This window comes from Anastrepha obliqua, chromosome 6 (assembly GCF_027943255.1).
Source record: "Anastrepha obliqua isolate idAnaObli1 chromosome 6, idAnaObli1_1.0, whole genome shotgun sequence".
NCBI lineage: Eukaryota > Metazoa > Arthropoda > Insecta > Diptera > Tephritidae > Anastrepha > Anastrepha obliqua.
The window spans coordinates 44,734,656-44,749,865 of record NC_072897.1 but is presented as its reverse complement, the minus strand read 5'-3'; the positions used below and the strand labels follow the sequence as shown (position 1 = coordinate 44,749,865).

The 15,210-nt window shown below is 34.6% G+C and overlaps 2 protein-coding genes and 1 long non-coding RNA gene across 3 annotated transcripts; 1 reads left to right on the top strand and 2 right to left on the bottom strand.

Annotated features, from left to right (window-relative positions):
- The first annotated feature begins 1,731 nt into the window (after nucleotides 1-1,731).
- On the top strand, nucleotides 1,732-3,530 carry LOC129250444 (uncharacterized). The gene is made up of 4 exons (XM_054890064.1): nucleotides 1,732-1,766; nucleotides 2,609-2,792; nucleotides 2,851-3,419; nucleotides 3,521-3,530. The coding sequence occupies exons 1-4, from the start codon at nucleotides 1,732-1,734 to the stop codon at nucleotides 3,528-3,530; spliced, it is 798 nt and encodes a 265-aa protein (XP_054746039.1).
- Nucleotides 3,531-3,760: 230 nt separating this feature from the next.
- On the bottom strand, nucleotides 3,761-4,876 carry LOC129250443 (putative nuclease HARBI1). Its single transcript, XM_054890063.1, has 5 exons — nucleotides 4,776-4,876; nucleotides 4,285-4,720; nucleotides 4,083-4,227; nucleotides 3,891-4,016; nucleotides 3,761-3,825 (listed from the first exon to the last, which is right to left on the bottom strand). The coding sequence occupies exons 1-5, from the start codon at nucleotides 4,874-4,876 to the stop codon at nucleotides 3,761-3,763; spliced, it is 873 nt and encodes a 290-aa protein (XP_054746038.1).
- Nucleotides 4,877-12,834: 7,958 nt separating this feature from the next.
- LOC129250018 (uncharacterized) lies at nucleotides 12,835-14,135 on the bottom strand. Its single transcript, XR_008582790.1, has 3 exons — nucleotides 13,778-14,135; nucleotides 13,538-13,694; nucleotides 12,835-13,483 (listed from the first exon to the last, which is right to left on the bottom strand). It is a non-coding gene; the product is annotated as an uncharacterized LOC129250018 (long non-coding RNA).
- Between the last annotated feature and the right edge of the window lie 1,075 nt (nucleotides 14,136-15,210).

The window sequence follows — 15,210 nt, the reverse complement described above, 5'->3', positions numbered from 1 at the left end:
CTGTAGTTATTCAACATTTTTATTCTGTCACATATTTTCAACATACATTCAATATTCCGCACTTCCGTTTTCTTGTTAATTTTTTCTGTTCATTGAATAAAGCGTACTCAAAGCAACAATTTATTATTTGGTTACTATAAAACCATAAATAATAGCAAACAACTTACATTTTCACAAGTTTTCCCATAATACGCTACACAATCGAAAGCAAAATTGCATTCAACTCTAAATTCGGTAAACAACGAAAATTTCGATAGGGTTGCACCGCTCATAATACCAAATTGACATTCGATTTTCGATCTTCGACAACCAGCGAAAATCGAAGATCGAATCTAACTCATAATAGGGGCCATAGAAATTATTCCATGTTGGTTTTTGCTTACAAAGTCAGCAAGAGGAAGAAAGTTCTGTATACATCAGGTGAAATTGCTTTTTTTCTCTCTCTAAAACTGCAAGCAAGACTTAATAAACTGATTATAATCAATGAAATTAAGAAAACCTATTTTTTGTCCATTTCATCGCAACTTTAATTTTGTACAACAAACTTCAGGTAGGGAATTACTAAAATAATGGGAAATCAAAGCAGTGAATCCAAAACGTTGTTATTATTCCTACAGATAATAAAATAAATTTAAAAAATGTTGAGAATCTCGATGCAATTGCATCGTTCGTAGGTTGTAGGGGTTGTTGTAGCTTCTTAAGCTAAATACACACCAGGCAACCGTTGCAGCAACTCGGCCATGTTGAAGCAACCGTTGCCTCGTGTGTAGCTGTGTTGCCAAATGATTTTCGTGTTGCTGCAACCGTTGCCTGAAATATCAAATAAATTTGATTTTTGGGATAGGTTGCTGCAACCGTTGCTTCGTGTGTATCATTGTTTACTGTTTTTACTCGTTCAGTTCGTTGAACACAAGCAAAGAAGAAGGTTCGTGCGGAGTAAAATAAAGTGAAAAAGGAAAAAATGGCAATTGAAAATAATGAAAATTATGTTAATTTTATTAACGAATATAAAATTTGAGAGAGCTGTGGGATATAAGTAGTGAAAAATATTAAAATAAAAATTTTACGAATACGAACAATTAAAAAATGAATACAATAAAATTGATAAAAATTTCAAGTCCGCAAAAGCGTTTCCTGTTGCAAGATACCGCAAAGTTATTGCCAGTCTAATTTCTGCTGATATTGCCTCTCTCCATCCTCATGTAATTTTTATAGTCCGCTGGCTCATTTTCCTTCAGTTCTTTCAGCAGCCTCTCGTTCGAAAATTCGATTTTTTTAAAAGCCAATTTTTGGACCAGATTTTTTTTCTTCCTCATTTTCGTACAAAAGTTCGTCAATTATAATAAGAGAAGTAATTTTACGTATTTCGTCGATCATTTAAAAAATTTAATTTTACGTATCTTCCGCTTGTACCTTTCCTGCACCACAGTTATACACAATACTGAGATTGAAGCAACGGTCGCAACGTGTTTCTTAAACAAAGGCAACACGTTGCTGCAACCGTTGCTTCAACGGTTGCCTGGTGTGTATTTAGCTTTAGGTTTACTAGGGTACAACAGTGTGGTGATGTCAATCACATTCTAATAAAGGGTGAATCGCGAAGTGAGATTTGTTTCTACTAGAGAGGTATTGGAAGATATAACGTTGAGGTTGACGTGGTCTAGGTTGAGTTAGTTGTTAGTCCTAACACTTAATCGTGCCTATATGCGTACATAGCGAGGCATGTAAGTTATGTTGCGCGTCAAGCCGCGCCAAGCCAAACACAGGTTTATTTTGATAAGAAAGCACAGGTTACGTTTAAGATTCAGATTCAAACTAAATAAAACACAGGTTTGGTTAACATTGAGATTCACACTGATTTATTGAAGAATATTTATCTCTTCTTATAATAAAAATGTTTAGCTTAATCAACAAATTAAGCTCATTATTATTTATTAATAATATTTTTTTTAATGAAATGAAATTTAGCTTATTCTTAAATAATTGTCTCTTTTTATAATAAAGTTTAGTTTAATCGAGAAATTAAGTTTATTAATAAGTTTTCTTTAATAAAATGAAATGTTGCTTATTCTTATTTATTGTTAATTTTTTATATGTACTTTTTACAAATAATTTTTTTTCTTTAGAGTGAAATTTAATATTAAAGAAATTTTTGTTGCTACATATTTTTATTATTTTTATTATTTATTTATTAAGTTATAATCAAAATTATAAAGTAATATATTTACAGCACTAGCTACCAGGGATAACGGCTAAGTCATTACGTGAAATAATTAGTATTACTTATTCAGCCCTATCATAGAATCCGTCGTAGACAGTTTTTCGTAGAAACTAAGAAATTTTAATCATACAATTCGAATAGCTCCGAACGCACATTCGAAATTCGTAGAGTAGCATTCACTGAATACACTCGTAACGTCAAATCTTACCGTTTCGTACAATTTTTCTACGACAACGTTAGACTAACGGACAAAAATTAGAAGTAGTAATAAAAAGAAAATTTAAAAGGAGAAAAATACGAAAGCTTTAAAATGTAAGTCCTATATTAACTGAACTATAAACAAAAAGGAATTTTTTAAGTATATGAACTTTTATTTAATTTTTACAGGTACAAAGTTGTAACAACACGTCAGCAGTATGCCAGTTTGTTGGAGCTAATAAAGGAGAAACCAGAAATTGCTCAGGGGTTCTCCAAATGCTCGAAGGAAGAGTTAGCCGAGTTTTGGCAAAATGTTGCGAAGCAGCTTAACAGCATAGGCCCACCAACCAAAGATGTATCAAGCTGGAAAAAGGTAATAAAGGGCTGTATATAAGTACATTAACCGTTTGCACAACATATTTTTATTTCAGGTGTGGTTAGATTGGAAGGCTTATATAAAGCGAAAATTGTCAGAAAACAAGAGGGAGCAAACAACAACGGGCGGTGGCCGATATAAGCAGCACCACTTTAATGAGATGGAAGAAGAAGTAATCAGACTGACCTCTTTAGAGACCAGCACACACGGTATCCCAGGCACAGTAAGTGTGGGACTACCTGCTACTGTCGAGGCAGAGAATAGTGGACCCGATCCGGACGTATCCATGCTGTCGGATAACTGCAGTCCTTCTTTCACGAGACGTCCACCAACTGTCCAAAAGCGAGTCGGTACAAGTACTGCAGATCTTCTAAAAGAGCAGCTAGCGCTTCAAAAGGACTTCCAAGCAAAGAGTCTGCAGCATTTTGAACAGCAAGATATGAAGCTAGACAATCTCGCTTCGACTATGCAGAGAATGTGTTCGGCACTGGAAAAAATGTGTGACCTGAAAGCCGCCGACCTGGAAGAAACGCGTAGGCACCATAGAAACATGGAGTGCTTGAATGCGGCCAAAAATGAAATAAAACAACAAATGTTAGAAGTCGAGAATAAGAGCCTCGAAGCGTTGTCAAAAAAAAATAATAATTCACATTTTTTATTGAAAACTATAAATGTTTACTGTGCCTTACTTGTATGTATATATGTATATATATCGTATTTACTAGGTATGGCTAGACTGGAAGGCTTATATTAAAAGGAAGCTAGCGGAAAACAAATAAGAACAGTCATACATATAATACATAATACATATATGTAAGTCTTGCTATTTTTTAATTGAATACTATAGTCGTGTTAATGTTGAAGATATAGATTCCCTTATCCGAATAGCTGCATCAGTATATGTTGAAGGAGAAGGTTCACACGTTTGATTAAAATGGTTTTCTTCAACATTTTCTGAAAAATCATCAACCACGCGATAATGGATACAAATATTGTGCAATGCTGCGGCAACGTTCACTATTTGGCAAACCTTCATGGGTTCATAATAAAACTCACGAGCACCCAGAAGGCATCTGAATCGGTTCTTAAATACACCTATGGTCCTTTCTACAGTATTTCTGGCTTTTGCATGTATTTTATTGTAGTTTCCTTCGGCGCTTCCTGTTGTAGGTGAACGAAAAGGTGTCATTAACCATGGCTCTAGAGCATATCCAGCGTCTCCTGTGGAATAAATAAAATCATTTTAGCAAAAAATTATTCAAACGGTCTATATGTGTATGCACATACCCAAAAGCCAAGTGTTTCGTTCGCCGTTTAGGTATTTATTTTCAAAAAAATTTCGCGCGCTGCTTACGTTCCAAATATGAGCATCGTGGTTGCTGCCAGGATACTGCGCATTCACGTAGCGAATTCTCATTTTATTATCGCATATCTGCAATAAATAAAAAATTAGAAAGATATTTGAAATATCAGTTTTTTCAAGACTTACAATCATAGCATTGATGCTATAGTACCCTTTACGATTAAAATACAGGAATTTGTCCTTAGCTGGCGCAACAATTTTAATGTGTGTTCCGTCTACACATAAAATCGCACCAGGAAATCCATATTTTTGATAAAAGTCCATCTTTGCTTGTCTTTTTTCTTCGTTGCTTAAATCCAGATTCACCCACTGAGGACATAGGTGACATTGAAGAGTGTGTAACACGTCTTTTAATACGCCACAAAATGTGGATTGAGCCATGGGAATGTCAAAGTCCTTTCCCACTCCATGCTGGTACCCACCCTCCGCAAAAAAACGTAATACGGAAGACAAACGCTGGAGCGAAGAGATGGAGCATGACCTCATTGAGCGTGCATTTCCATCTAGGACACTTAAGACGTACAAAAACGCCGTCTTATTCAAGCGGTAATTTTTAGTAAACCTGTTTCATAAAATAAAGTTAACCTATGAAGTTATGAAGTTATTCCTATACTTACATTGTGTCCTCGACATCGAGCGGATTGCTTGCGTCCCTTAATATTTTTCGTTGAATTTTCATATTCGCTCTACTTCTTTCACCTTCCGCATCCACCAACATTATAGAAAATATCAACGAAGAATCCATAACACTTAAAAGCTTTGTTTTTCCAATGTATATTGCAGTCTAATTAAATTTATTTACGCTTATCTTTATTGAAATTTTAATTTATTGCAAAACCTTTGATTTCGAAATGTCAAAATTTAAAATATGTGTATGGCAACATCTTTTTCGAATTCACATGGGTTGCATGATAAAAAATTGCTCCGATTCGGAGCGGACATTTACATTCGGAGATTTGCTACGATAGATTGTGCGATAGGGCAGATTGTATATTATACACTTATATTTATGTAAGTACTATACTTATATATTATAATATCTTAAATTAGATGCGCCATGTTCAAATGTTTTAAAAAGTTGAAAATGAGTTTTACGTTGGTTTCTGTTGTATTGAAGAGAGTTTCAATTGGGTTTTTATTTGCAAAATATTGCGTGCGTAGATGGGAGATAGCGGTACAACTTAGCAAAATATTATATAACGTACACTTAGATCAGATTTGTTGCAGAAAGTACATGAAGGTGGTTGAGAATTCTTCAAAAGGTATTCATGTGTTAGAAGGCAGTGGCCTAACCTTAGGCGTATAAAACATTTATTCATCCAGGTTGATGTGTTTGTTGGTAAGATGATCCCGTTCCCATGAAGATTCACTTCTTTGTATTGGTATTTATAATTGGACCAATTACATTCTTGCCGTGAACAGAATGAAGAGAATATATTTTTGATGGATTTTTGTCCGAATGGCATGTGGTAGTGGAGACACAATTTTAAAGCACGTTTTGTTGCCTTGCCGGCAGTTTCGTTACCTATAATACCTGCATAGCTAGGAACCCACATGAGTTTTACTTTTGGTGACAGACTAATTAGTAGTTGCTGTAAACGGTATAGAGGATCGACAGTAATATACGAAGTCTTTTTGCAGCTGTAAAGACAGATAGACTGTCAGTGCATATTACAGTTTTTTATTGATGCCCTTAGTCACAGACAAAGCTGATAATATATCCTGCAGTTCCGTGTCAAATATGGTTGCATAGTTCGGGAGGAGTACACAGGTGACAGTGTCGCTATTACTGTTTGTTACAGCAAATGAGACTCCATCATTTTGTTTCGGGCCATATGCGTATATGAAATTCCAGCCATTCTCTTTCAATGGATTTACTACGCTATAAAAATGTGTCTGGTAAGTAGAGTTATTTGTTATTTCTTTACGCAGGAGAGCTAATTCATTCACAAACACGTTTCTTTTAAGCGCCCTTGGTGGATATTTGGTGGCGGGGATCTTCATTGGGTGTGCGTCCATATTCAAATCAGACCCTAATTCGTTTATTTCGCATAGTGCTGACTTATGTGACATGCAAGTTTTCCTTTGTTTAAGAAGCTGAATTTCTTGATGTAGAATATGTTCACTGGTGCAAAATAGTTTGTAAACAATGCGACTGCGTATATATTGTATGCGGTCTTTAATTGTTAGAAAGCCACCTTCAGCTAGAAGGTCTTTTACTGGTGTGACCTGAACGCTCTAAGGCTTCGCCTTATTGCCATGTTAAAAGGCGCCTTGATGCATTTACCATATTTTTGCAGTCCGTAATCGATTTTGCTCTGTAACGTTAGCCTGGTGACACTAAGAAGAGTATTTGCGTGAGCGAAGCTTTTGTTTGAGCGTAGATATTTAATGATATTAAGCCTGGTAGCTAGTACATATCTTAAATTAGTACAGTGGGCCTTAAAACTATGTTTGTTGTCAAATATAACACCGAGTATGTTTAGAGTAGTTACATTTGGAACTTTTCAATTATGCAGCTTATATAAATGGTCTTACAGCTATGGTATGTGCAAATATGTAGGTGAAACGCCAGCACCGGAATATTTACTCCAACTTTCAATGGCATTTAGAGCGTTATTGAAAGTATCTTGGATTTTTGTTGTGTTTTTGTTACTGCAAAATATGTGTAAGTCATCGGCATATCGGCAATGCTTTACGTTATGTTGTTGGCTAAGCAATCGACTTACTTTCAGAAATAGTGTAACTGAGAGAGGTGACCCCTGGGGGATACCATTCTCTAACGGAAATATTGGTGATAAAGCATTATTAATTTTACACCGAAACTTTCTGTTGCTGAGGAAGGACTTAATGAAGTTAAATATTTTCGGGCCAAGCTTCCATTCTTGTAACTTTTTTAACACAACGTGACAACCAATTTTGGGGAAAGCTTTAGTGAAATCAATGGAAAGAATAGAAGTGTGGGTTCTCGTGAATATATTCTTCGATATGTGGTGGTCGAGGAAGAGTAAGACATCTAGAGTGCTTATACCAGGTTTAAATCCAGTTAGAAATGGAGATATTCATGTTTTTCCTTCAGAAACCACATTAGCCTTGTCGATATTATCTTTTCCATAGTTTTATTGACACACGAAATATGGGAAATCGGCCTGTAGTTAGCAATTGCACCAGGATCTTTATTTGGCTTTGCTATTGGAACAACGACAGCTGTTTTAAAGCTTTGGGGAAAAATGCTAGAACTCAATATAGCGTTGTAAAATTTAATTAAATGTTCTTTTAAAATCACAGGAGTGAAACGCGGCATTTGGTAATTTATATCATCAAGTCCTGGTGTAGTTCCTTTCATTGTTTTAAGAACTGATTCTAATTCATAGAACGTAGTATCATGTTCAAGGTGAATGGCCGCACTGTCTATGCAGTCGGCAGGGCGAGCATGCGAAGTATTTTTAGATTGATCAATGAATTGGGAAGGAAAGTTAGATGTGAGCGTTGCCTCGGAAATTTACCTGGCGAATTCTATGGAGATCTCCGATGGGTCGGAAAAAATCTGGCTATTGGAAGTTATAGACTTAGGGATTTTCGGTGTATATGTACCTGTATTTTATATGTTGAAGAATTTGGCTTTAAGTTTTTTAAACACTTACGTTTAGCATGTCGTTTTTCTTTGTTGAATCTGGCATTACATTTTTTATATGTTACAAGTGTGAAAGTACAGGGTGACTTTTTGTATGTTCTCCACGCTGAAACTTTTTCGGTTCGCAGAGCTAATAGAATATAAGAGTTTGCTGCTTCGTGCAAGGATTTTTGAATTGTGGCTGCTTCTTTGTTGATATTTTGGGCATCAAATGCTGGTAGGCGCTTCGTAAGCAAAATTTCTTGAAACTCATTCCAATTAGCTTCTGATGTGTTATATTTTTTGGTTTTGTTGCAGCAAGGGAAGTTTGGGGGGCATAGAGTGATAAAGCATATTATGGGGAAATGTGCAGATCATCTAAGGCGAACCATGGGGCGAGAGGAAGTAGTTGCGGGGAACATATTGTTAGATCTATGTGCGTAAAGGATTTGTGTGTAGAAAAGTGAGGTGGGCTATTGTTGTTTAGAATTGCCAAATTGGAACGAAGCCTTCGACTATAGTGCCTCTGCGATTGGCCATTGGTGGGCCCCATAGTGGACTCCAGTTATTTAAATCTCCACAGAGAATGACAGGAGTGGTAATGTTAGATAATAACTGAATTAAATCTGAATCTGAAAAGGTATGGGCTGGATGGATATATAGAGAAAAAAAAGTTATGGGAATTTTTAGATTAATTTCACCTGCCACTATTGACAGATTAGAATTAATGGATTTGAATTTGTGTGGGATGTTTTTATGGTCTAGTAGTCCACAACCTTGCTTAGCATGATTGAAGTGGGAGAAGTTGTGAAAATAAGCTGAGTATTGTTTAGGAGGGTATGGTGTAGAGCAGTGGCGGATCCACGGGGGGGTTTTCGGGTCCGGACCCCCCCCCCCATTGGAATCATGCTCTACAATTTTATGTTTCAATTCTGTATGAGTCAAGTTAAAAAAAAACAATATTTTTTTATATGCATTAACAGTTTATTAGATTTTTCTTCCAGTTTTAATTTATTTTATAATAAAAACAATTATAGTACGACGGACGCAATTCAAAATTTTGAATAATTACACAGGCCTGCGTAATTTCATTTTTGTCCAATTTCTAAAATGGCTACGAGTGTCTCTTGAAGTTTTTTTGTGCTGAAAACGAATTTGATCTTGAAAATGCTCCAGCACGTCAGGACTTTTGGCAATTTGTGGTTAAATAGTCAAGAAATGCCGATTTTGGACATCTTTATGAATTTTTTTTGAGTAAGGTAAATTTTTTTTTTTATTTTCCACAACGGAATCGCAAAGTAATACTCTGTAGCTTTAAAATCCATTTTTTAAAAGACTTCTAGGATGAATGAAAAAAAAGTTATACTATTTTGAATTTAAGACTTTTAGACATGCAAATTCATTTTCTTAACGCCCTCTTTAATGGCGTTTTTTTTTTTGATATTTTTTTAATAAAAGACTGGTTTGAATATTGTTTTTGTCGTATTATAGAAATTTAATAAACAACATATTAAAAATAGACTATTCTTTGATTATTATCAGTTAAATGGCTGAAACTTGAATTTTTCATAGTGATTCTATTAATTTGAGCACCAACTGTACACTGACTGTTCATGGATACAAATTTTTAACTTTACCTGGTTTTCCTTCTTTTTTATTTTTGGTTCTGATTCTGGATCAAGGCGCTCGAAATAAGAAAATAATGTTCTCTTCATGTTAGGAGGCGTATTAACAATCACATTAACTACTTGTCAACAAATGCTCGACACAATGTATTCTGCTCGTTGAAAGAAACAAAAGAATAGAAGCATGTTCATGCATGTTTAAAGATAGCCTAGTTATTCACCAAAAAAACTTAGGGAAAAATCACTCGGCGCCGTCATCGCGATTTCGTTGGCGCGCTATTTAAAATTTCGAGTTAACAGTACACAGGGTGCCGCCGTTACGATAAGGAAAAGCTGCAACGGCTCTTTCATGGTAACTTTCTTGCCGTTATATAGCAACACATGTTGTTAGAGAAAAGCGCAATTAAATATATAATATTATATATAAACACGACCGTTTCGTTTGAAGAACTTTATTGGAGTGAATTGAGTCACAGTAAGCATTAATACAAGAAGAAGAAGTAAAGAAGTTATAAACAGGGTTGATATTTTTTTCGTACTTAAACTATACATGGTTGAATTGCAAGTTGGCTCCAACACATGTTATAATATATTGTATCTTAAATAGGTGTAATTATTTATGAAGGTGTCCCACGATGTATAAAAACCGCCAATTATTCTTGTAATTTTGAATCAAAGTCCTTTACTATTTTTAGAATTTTTTTTACAAGATATCTAGAGCTATTAGTTTTTTCATCGGCTAGTCACGACATGCAGCGCGAATAATGCCATATTTTATTCACGAAATTGATTTTTAATAAAAACACCCTTCTAAAATACCCCGGACCCCCCCCTTTATGAAATCTTGGATCCGCCACTGGTGTAGAGTTATGTCTCAAGTGTGTTTCTTGGATACAAATTAAGTGGGGGCTACGGTCTTGAATCAAAGTTTCTAATTCTATGTAGTTGTTAAACTATCTCTTCATATTCCATTAAAGAATATTAAGAATCATTAACGAAATTTATAATGGTTACCTATTGTACTATTCAGTTTATTTCAGAGTAAAATAACCTATAGTACGGGTTCTTCGTGGACGTGTCTGTATAAATTTCTGTAGCCACTGTGTTGTTTAGTTTTGAATCTACGCATTCCAAGTGTTCATAAGAGATGCCTGTAAGAGATTGTTTTTCTGTTGGATTTAGGTTGGATGAAAAAGATGTGGCGTTTTTTGAAGAGCATGTAGCAGCAATGTTATGTTCGTTATTGAGCAAAGAGAAGTTAGGTGTTGAGTTGATAGAGTTACGTATCGAAAGAGATTGGGGAGTTACCGTGTGCGTAGTAGCTATATTTTGTTGAGTGGAAAGAGATGAGAGATTTAAATTTGCATTAGAGTCGTAAGTAGTAAGAGGAAGAGAGTTGTGTGAAGTAATGAAGGAAGAGAGCTTGCAGATCTGTTGTGCTGTAGTTGTTATTGGTATTTTTTATCAAATCGAATGATTTATTGGATCCGTTAGAGTAAGAGTTATGATTGGTTTGTGATGGAATCGATGAGTCGTCAGAGCTGTTTGAACAGTTAGAAAGAGAGATGGAGTTATAGTTGAGTATACTTGTTTGCGGTTGTGTGGAGCTAGCAATCGATGCGTAAGATTGCTTTGAATTAACGGGTGTGGGATTACGGATTTGTACAGACATTTAGCTTCTTTATAATTACTCTTGTTCTGTGTTTTTATTTTCAGTATTTCTTTTTGTTGCAAATATAAAGGGCAGTGTTTGTCAGAAGCTGAATGAGAGCCAAGACAATTTGTACACATGTTACTTTGACATAATTCGGGGTTGTGTGGGGGCATATTGCAATTCTCACAAGTGGGGTTGTTGTTGCATCTTTTGATAGTGTGGCCGAGCAGTTGGCAATCGCATTGGTGTTGGGAAATATTCTTTTACTCTTACTGAGTACCAAGCAATATCAATGTCATGTGGGACCTTGTAAAGGTTAAATGTCAAAACGATTCGACCTGTTGGGACTTTTTCTCCGTTAAAAATTTTTGTAAATTTATATACAGCAACAACACCCAGGGATTTAAGATCTTCAAGAATCTCTTGTTCTTCTGTGCTTGCAAAATTTAGATCAAAAATAATACCTTTGCATGCATTTAATGATGCGTGTAAGGCAATTGAAACTGGACATAAACCACCGAAAATTTTGCATTTTAAAAATTTTTCAGCCACTTTATTTGATTTAGTTAATACGAGTAGGCTCCCATCGCGAATTATGCTCACTGAGCTATATTCTATACTAATACTATCCAGGGCCTTTTTTTAGCAAACTCGCTGTATTTAGGAATAGGGTTGGATGTATCAGTTGATTTAATTAAAATAAATTTCGGATCATTTGCGTTGATTGTTTTCCCTGGTTCCGGTTATACCGGGAAAGAGTCTTCAGAGATGATGGGTTTTTTGCGTTTAGCTTTGGGGGACTTAGGTATACTATACCGATTCCCAGGGATCTTAGAAGTTTTCCCCATTTGAAATACTCACTACACTTTTGTTTTTGTTAACTTCAAATATCCAAAAATAAAAGAGAAAAGTAAACTTACTTATGCGAAGTAAAATAAGAAAAAATAGCACACGTGGAAATGTCACTACGAAAATTGAAATTCAACGAGAGAACGATTGGGGAAAACTTTAGTATAATGTATATCGCTTTGAAAAAAAAAGGTTAAACGGGGGGGATAGAGGGGTGTATCCCCATCTTAAAACTGAAAACCGAACCTGCCGGAGGTTTATAGTTTTTAAGTAATTTAATGTTAAAGTTCTCTAATTTAGCGAAAAGTTGGTGTTGCCATACACCTGAAATAAAAACGAAGTTCCTATGCAGGGATGTTCAGTGGAAGGTTCATTGTAAAACTGCAGTATTTTTTGCTGTAATTTTAAGATGAGAAATATTTTTGGAAATAAAGACGTACAACTCATTTAAACTTAAAAACAATGATATTAAGCGTATCACAAAAAATAAAAAAGTAATTAAAATAAAATTAAATTAATTAACACAGTATTTTTGCATAGAACTCCTTTTCGCGTCGGCGGCCTTCGGTCGCGCTTCAAAAAAATAACCCTCATCAGTCCAACTCCGGCTACGCAATCCACAGTATTTTTCCGTAGAGCTCCTCTCCGTGTTATTATAAAACCATTGAACCCAAATTAAAACATCATATGCGTGTATGTAGTAAGGACACACAATAACCCTCATCCGCATCATTAACACTAAACTTAAATACTTAATTTTTTGTCATATTTTTGTTTCATTTGCAGGCATCCGGCAACACCATACTGTTGTCATTCCAATCTTCTTCTTATTCGTGTTTAAAATTGGAAATTGATTGCATGGACAAATGAATTTGCATTTCATTTTAATAAAAGCAATTCGAATATAAGCATACAAATCAGTAAAATCACGCGTGTGAGTGTATATTTGGTGAATTTTAGAGAAGTGTTAAAAAATATATAGTGTAATGTGGCAAATTATAGTGAAGTTCCAAAGGGATTTTGAAGGCAAATAATTACAAAATTATTATTTCCCGAATAATTTGGAGTTATAAAGAGTGTTCCTTAACAACTCACTAACATCTCCACCAAGCTTCATTAATAAAAACATTGTAGTTTGCCAAAAATTGCCCAATATACATTGTTCTAAATTCCAGCTAAGCCATGTAGTGGATACACCAGTTTGTTGTGGTCGGTAATCGCGCGAGCTTTCCTACCGGGATGCAATTCGTGCGTCACAATTTTCCCCATGACGTCCTGATCCACCGAAAAAGTTAAATTCAAGTCAGACACATCTTGTTTGTAATGCTTAATGAATGTGAGGCTGCGATAGAGCTCGTTGTCCAATGATGGCAGCTCATCCATACTGGAGTACAGCGCTTGATGTATCTGGCCCAAAAGCTGTGAGAGAAAGAACGTACCGAATGGCACGTCCACAACAATGCCTTCATACACCGCTTTGCCCAACACTCGTCCCACAAATTCGAACAGCTGCAAATAATTGTCTTGCACATATTTTATAGGTAAGCTTCTCTAGGTCACTTAAAGCTTAGATGACACAAACATCTAAAAAGGCACATTTTTACTTTCACATTCACATTCACGCATTAACATATTTACCTCTTAGCAGCGGCAACGAGGTGATTAACGATATCCTTCCAGTTGGCGATATCCCAGATAGCTTCAACATGGGATGGTCGTAGTCACATCAGTTTTTCTGTGCTTCAGCAAACTGCTCTTTGGCAGCATTCAAATTGTGCACATATGTTGATGATGCCTATAATACACAGAATTAGTTATAAAATTCAATAATCGCAAAATTGTACTAATTATATATAATTATATATTTTATAATCTTACCTTTGTATTTTCGCGTGTAATTTGTCCACTTGTTGCTGGTAGAATATTTTGCTAAATGTTCGAAAAGCAGAGTTGCATGCTTAGGAATATTCAGATCATAATGCTTTATTAACACTAAGATCACTACTTGAGGGCGGCGCTAATTCTGCCAAATATCTTTTTATTGTTGGGGCTCCGACTCCATGCATTACCCCCTCACTTGTTTTGAGAGAAATATTACGAATTTTCCAATGAAATTCACAGGAGATGTTGATTTCGTGCTGATTTTGCTAAAACTAGCACCAACACTATTCAGTTAATAATAGTTTTTAAGTTATTTGTTGATAAAATTTGTCTTTTACCTTCACCAAATTTTGATACTATAAGTGCACTTATCACATTTATTTTAATAATTATTCAAACTACATTAACATACACAACGTTTCTAACACTTTTTATTTATATATACCATAAATTAACAATTTAAATTGCGTTTATAACTTGCAAACTCTTGACGCGCCAGCTAAATTAACAATAACTGAAAAGCATGGCTGAATGGAGTGCTGCCAGAAGCAAACAAAAAGAAAATGGAATGCGATTGAAAACGAAGCGACATAGGAACATAATTTCCACACACTTTTTTTTGTTAGAATTATGAGCGAATGGGGGTTTACAACCTCTAAGGTGTATATATCGAGTTCATATATATATTTAAATACAATATCGATATGATTTTCGAAATACAGTTCAGCTTCACGTAAAACTCCTGTGTGCAGCGGAGACGGTGTTGGACTATTAAGGGTTATTTCTATGAAGTGACTATTAAGGGTTATTTCTACGCAGAAAAAAGTTTTACGCTAAATTTTTTAATTATTCTTTTTTATATATAGATATTTAATATATAAAAAAGAATATATGTCATATAATATATTCATAATATAGTGAAAATTTGGAATAAAAAATCGCGGCGCTTTTTTCTTTTTTAATAAAATATATATATATCAAATATTAATATATGATATTTTTTCAAATACAACATATATATGTATGAAATGTTAATTAATATCTTGTTTTTTGTTTGAATACAAATCTAAATGCACACACCAAATACAAATCTGTAAACTCAAAATGTATACAATCAAACATACTTTACTGAAAATCAAGCATTAATATAATATGTATATATATTAAATATATACATATATCCATAAATATACCTAATATGAATAGACGTATATAATATAGAAATAATTTGTAAAATTTTTTTATTTTTATTCATTTATTATCTTCTAAAATTGTTTATTTATACGATGTCTGGCAGCACTTCGGCTTGTTGTAATAACCAAAATAGGAGGATTCTTGGTCAATTTTACAAATTTTAATATCAAATAACTTAAAAACTATAAGCCGCCGACAAGTGAGGTTTTTACTTTTAGAAAGTAGAATACCCCCTC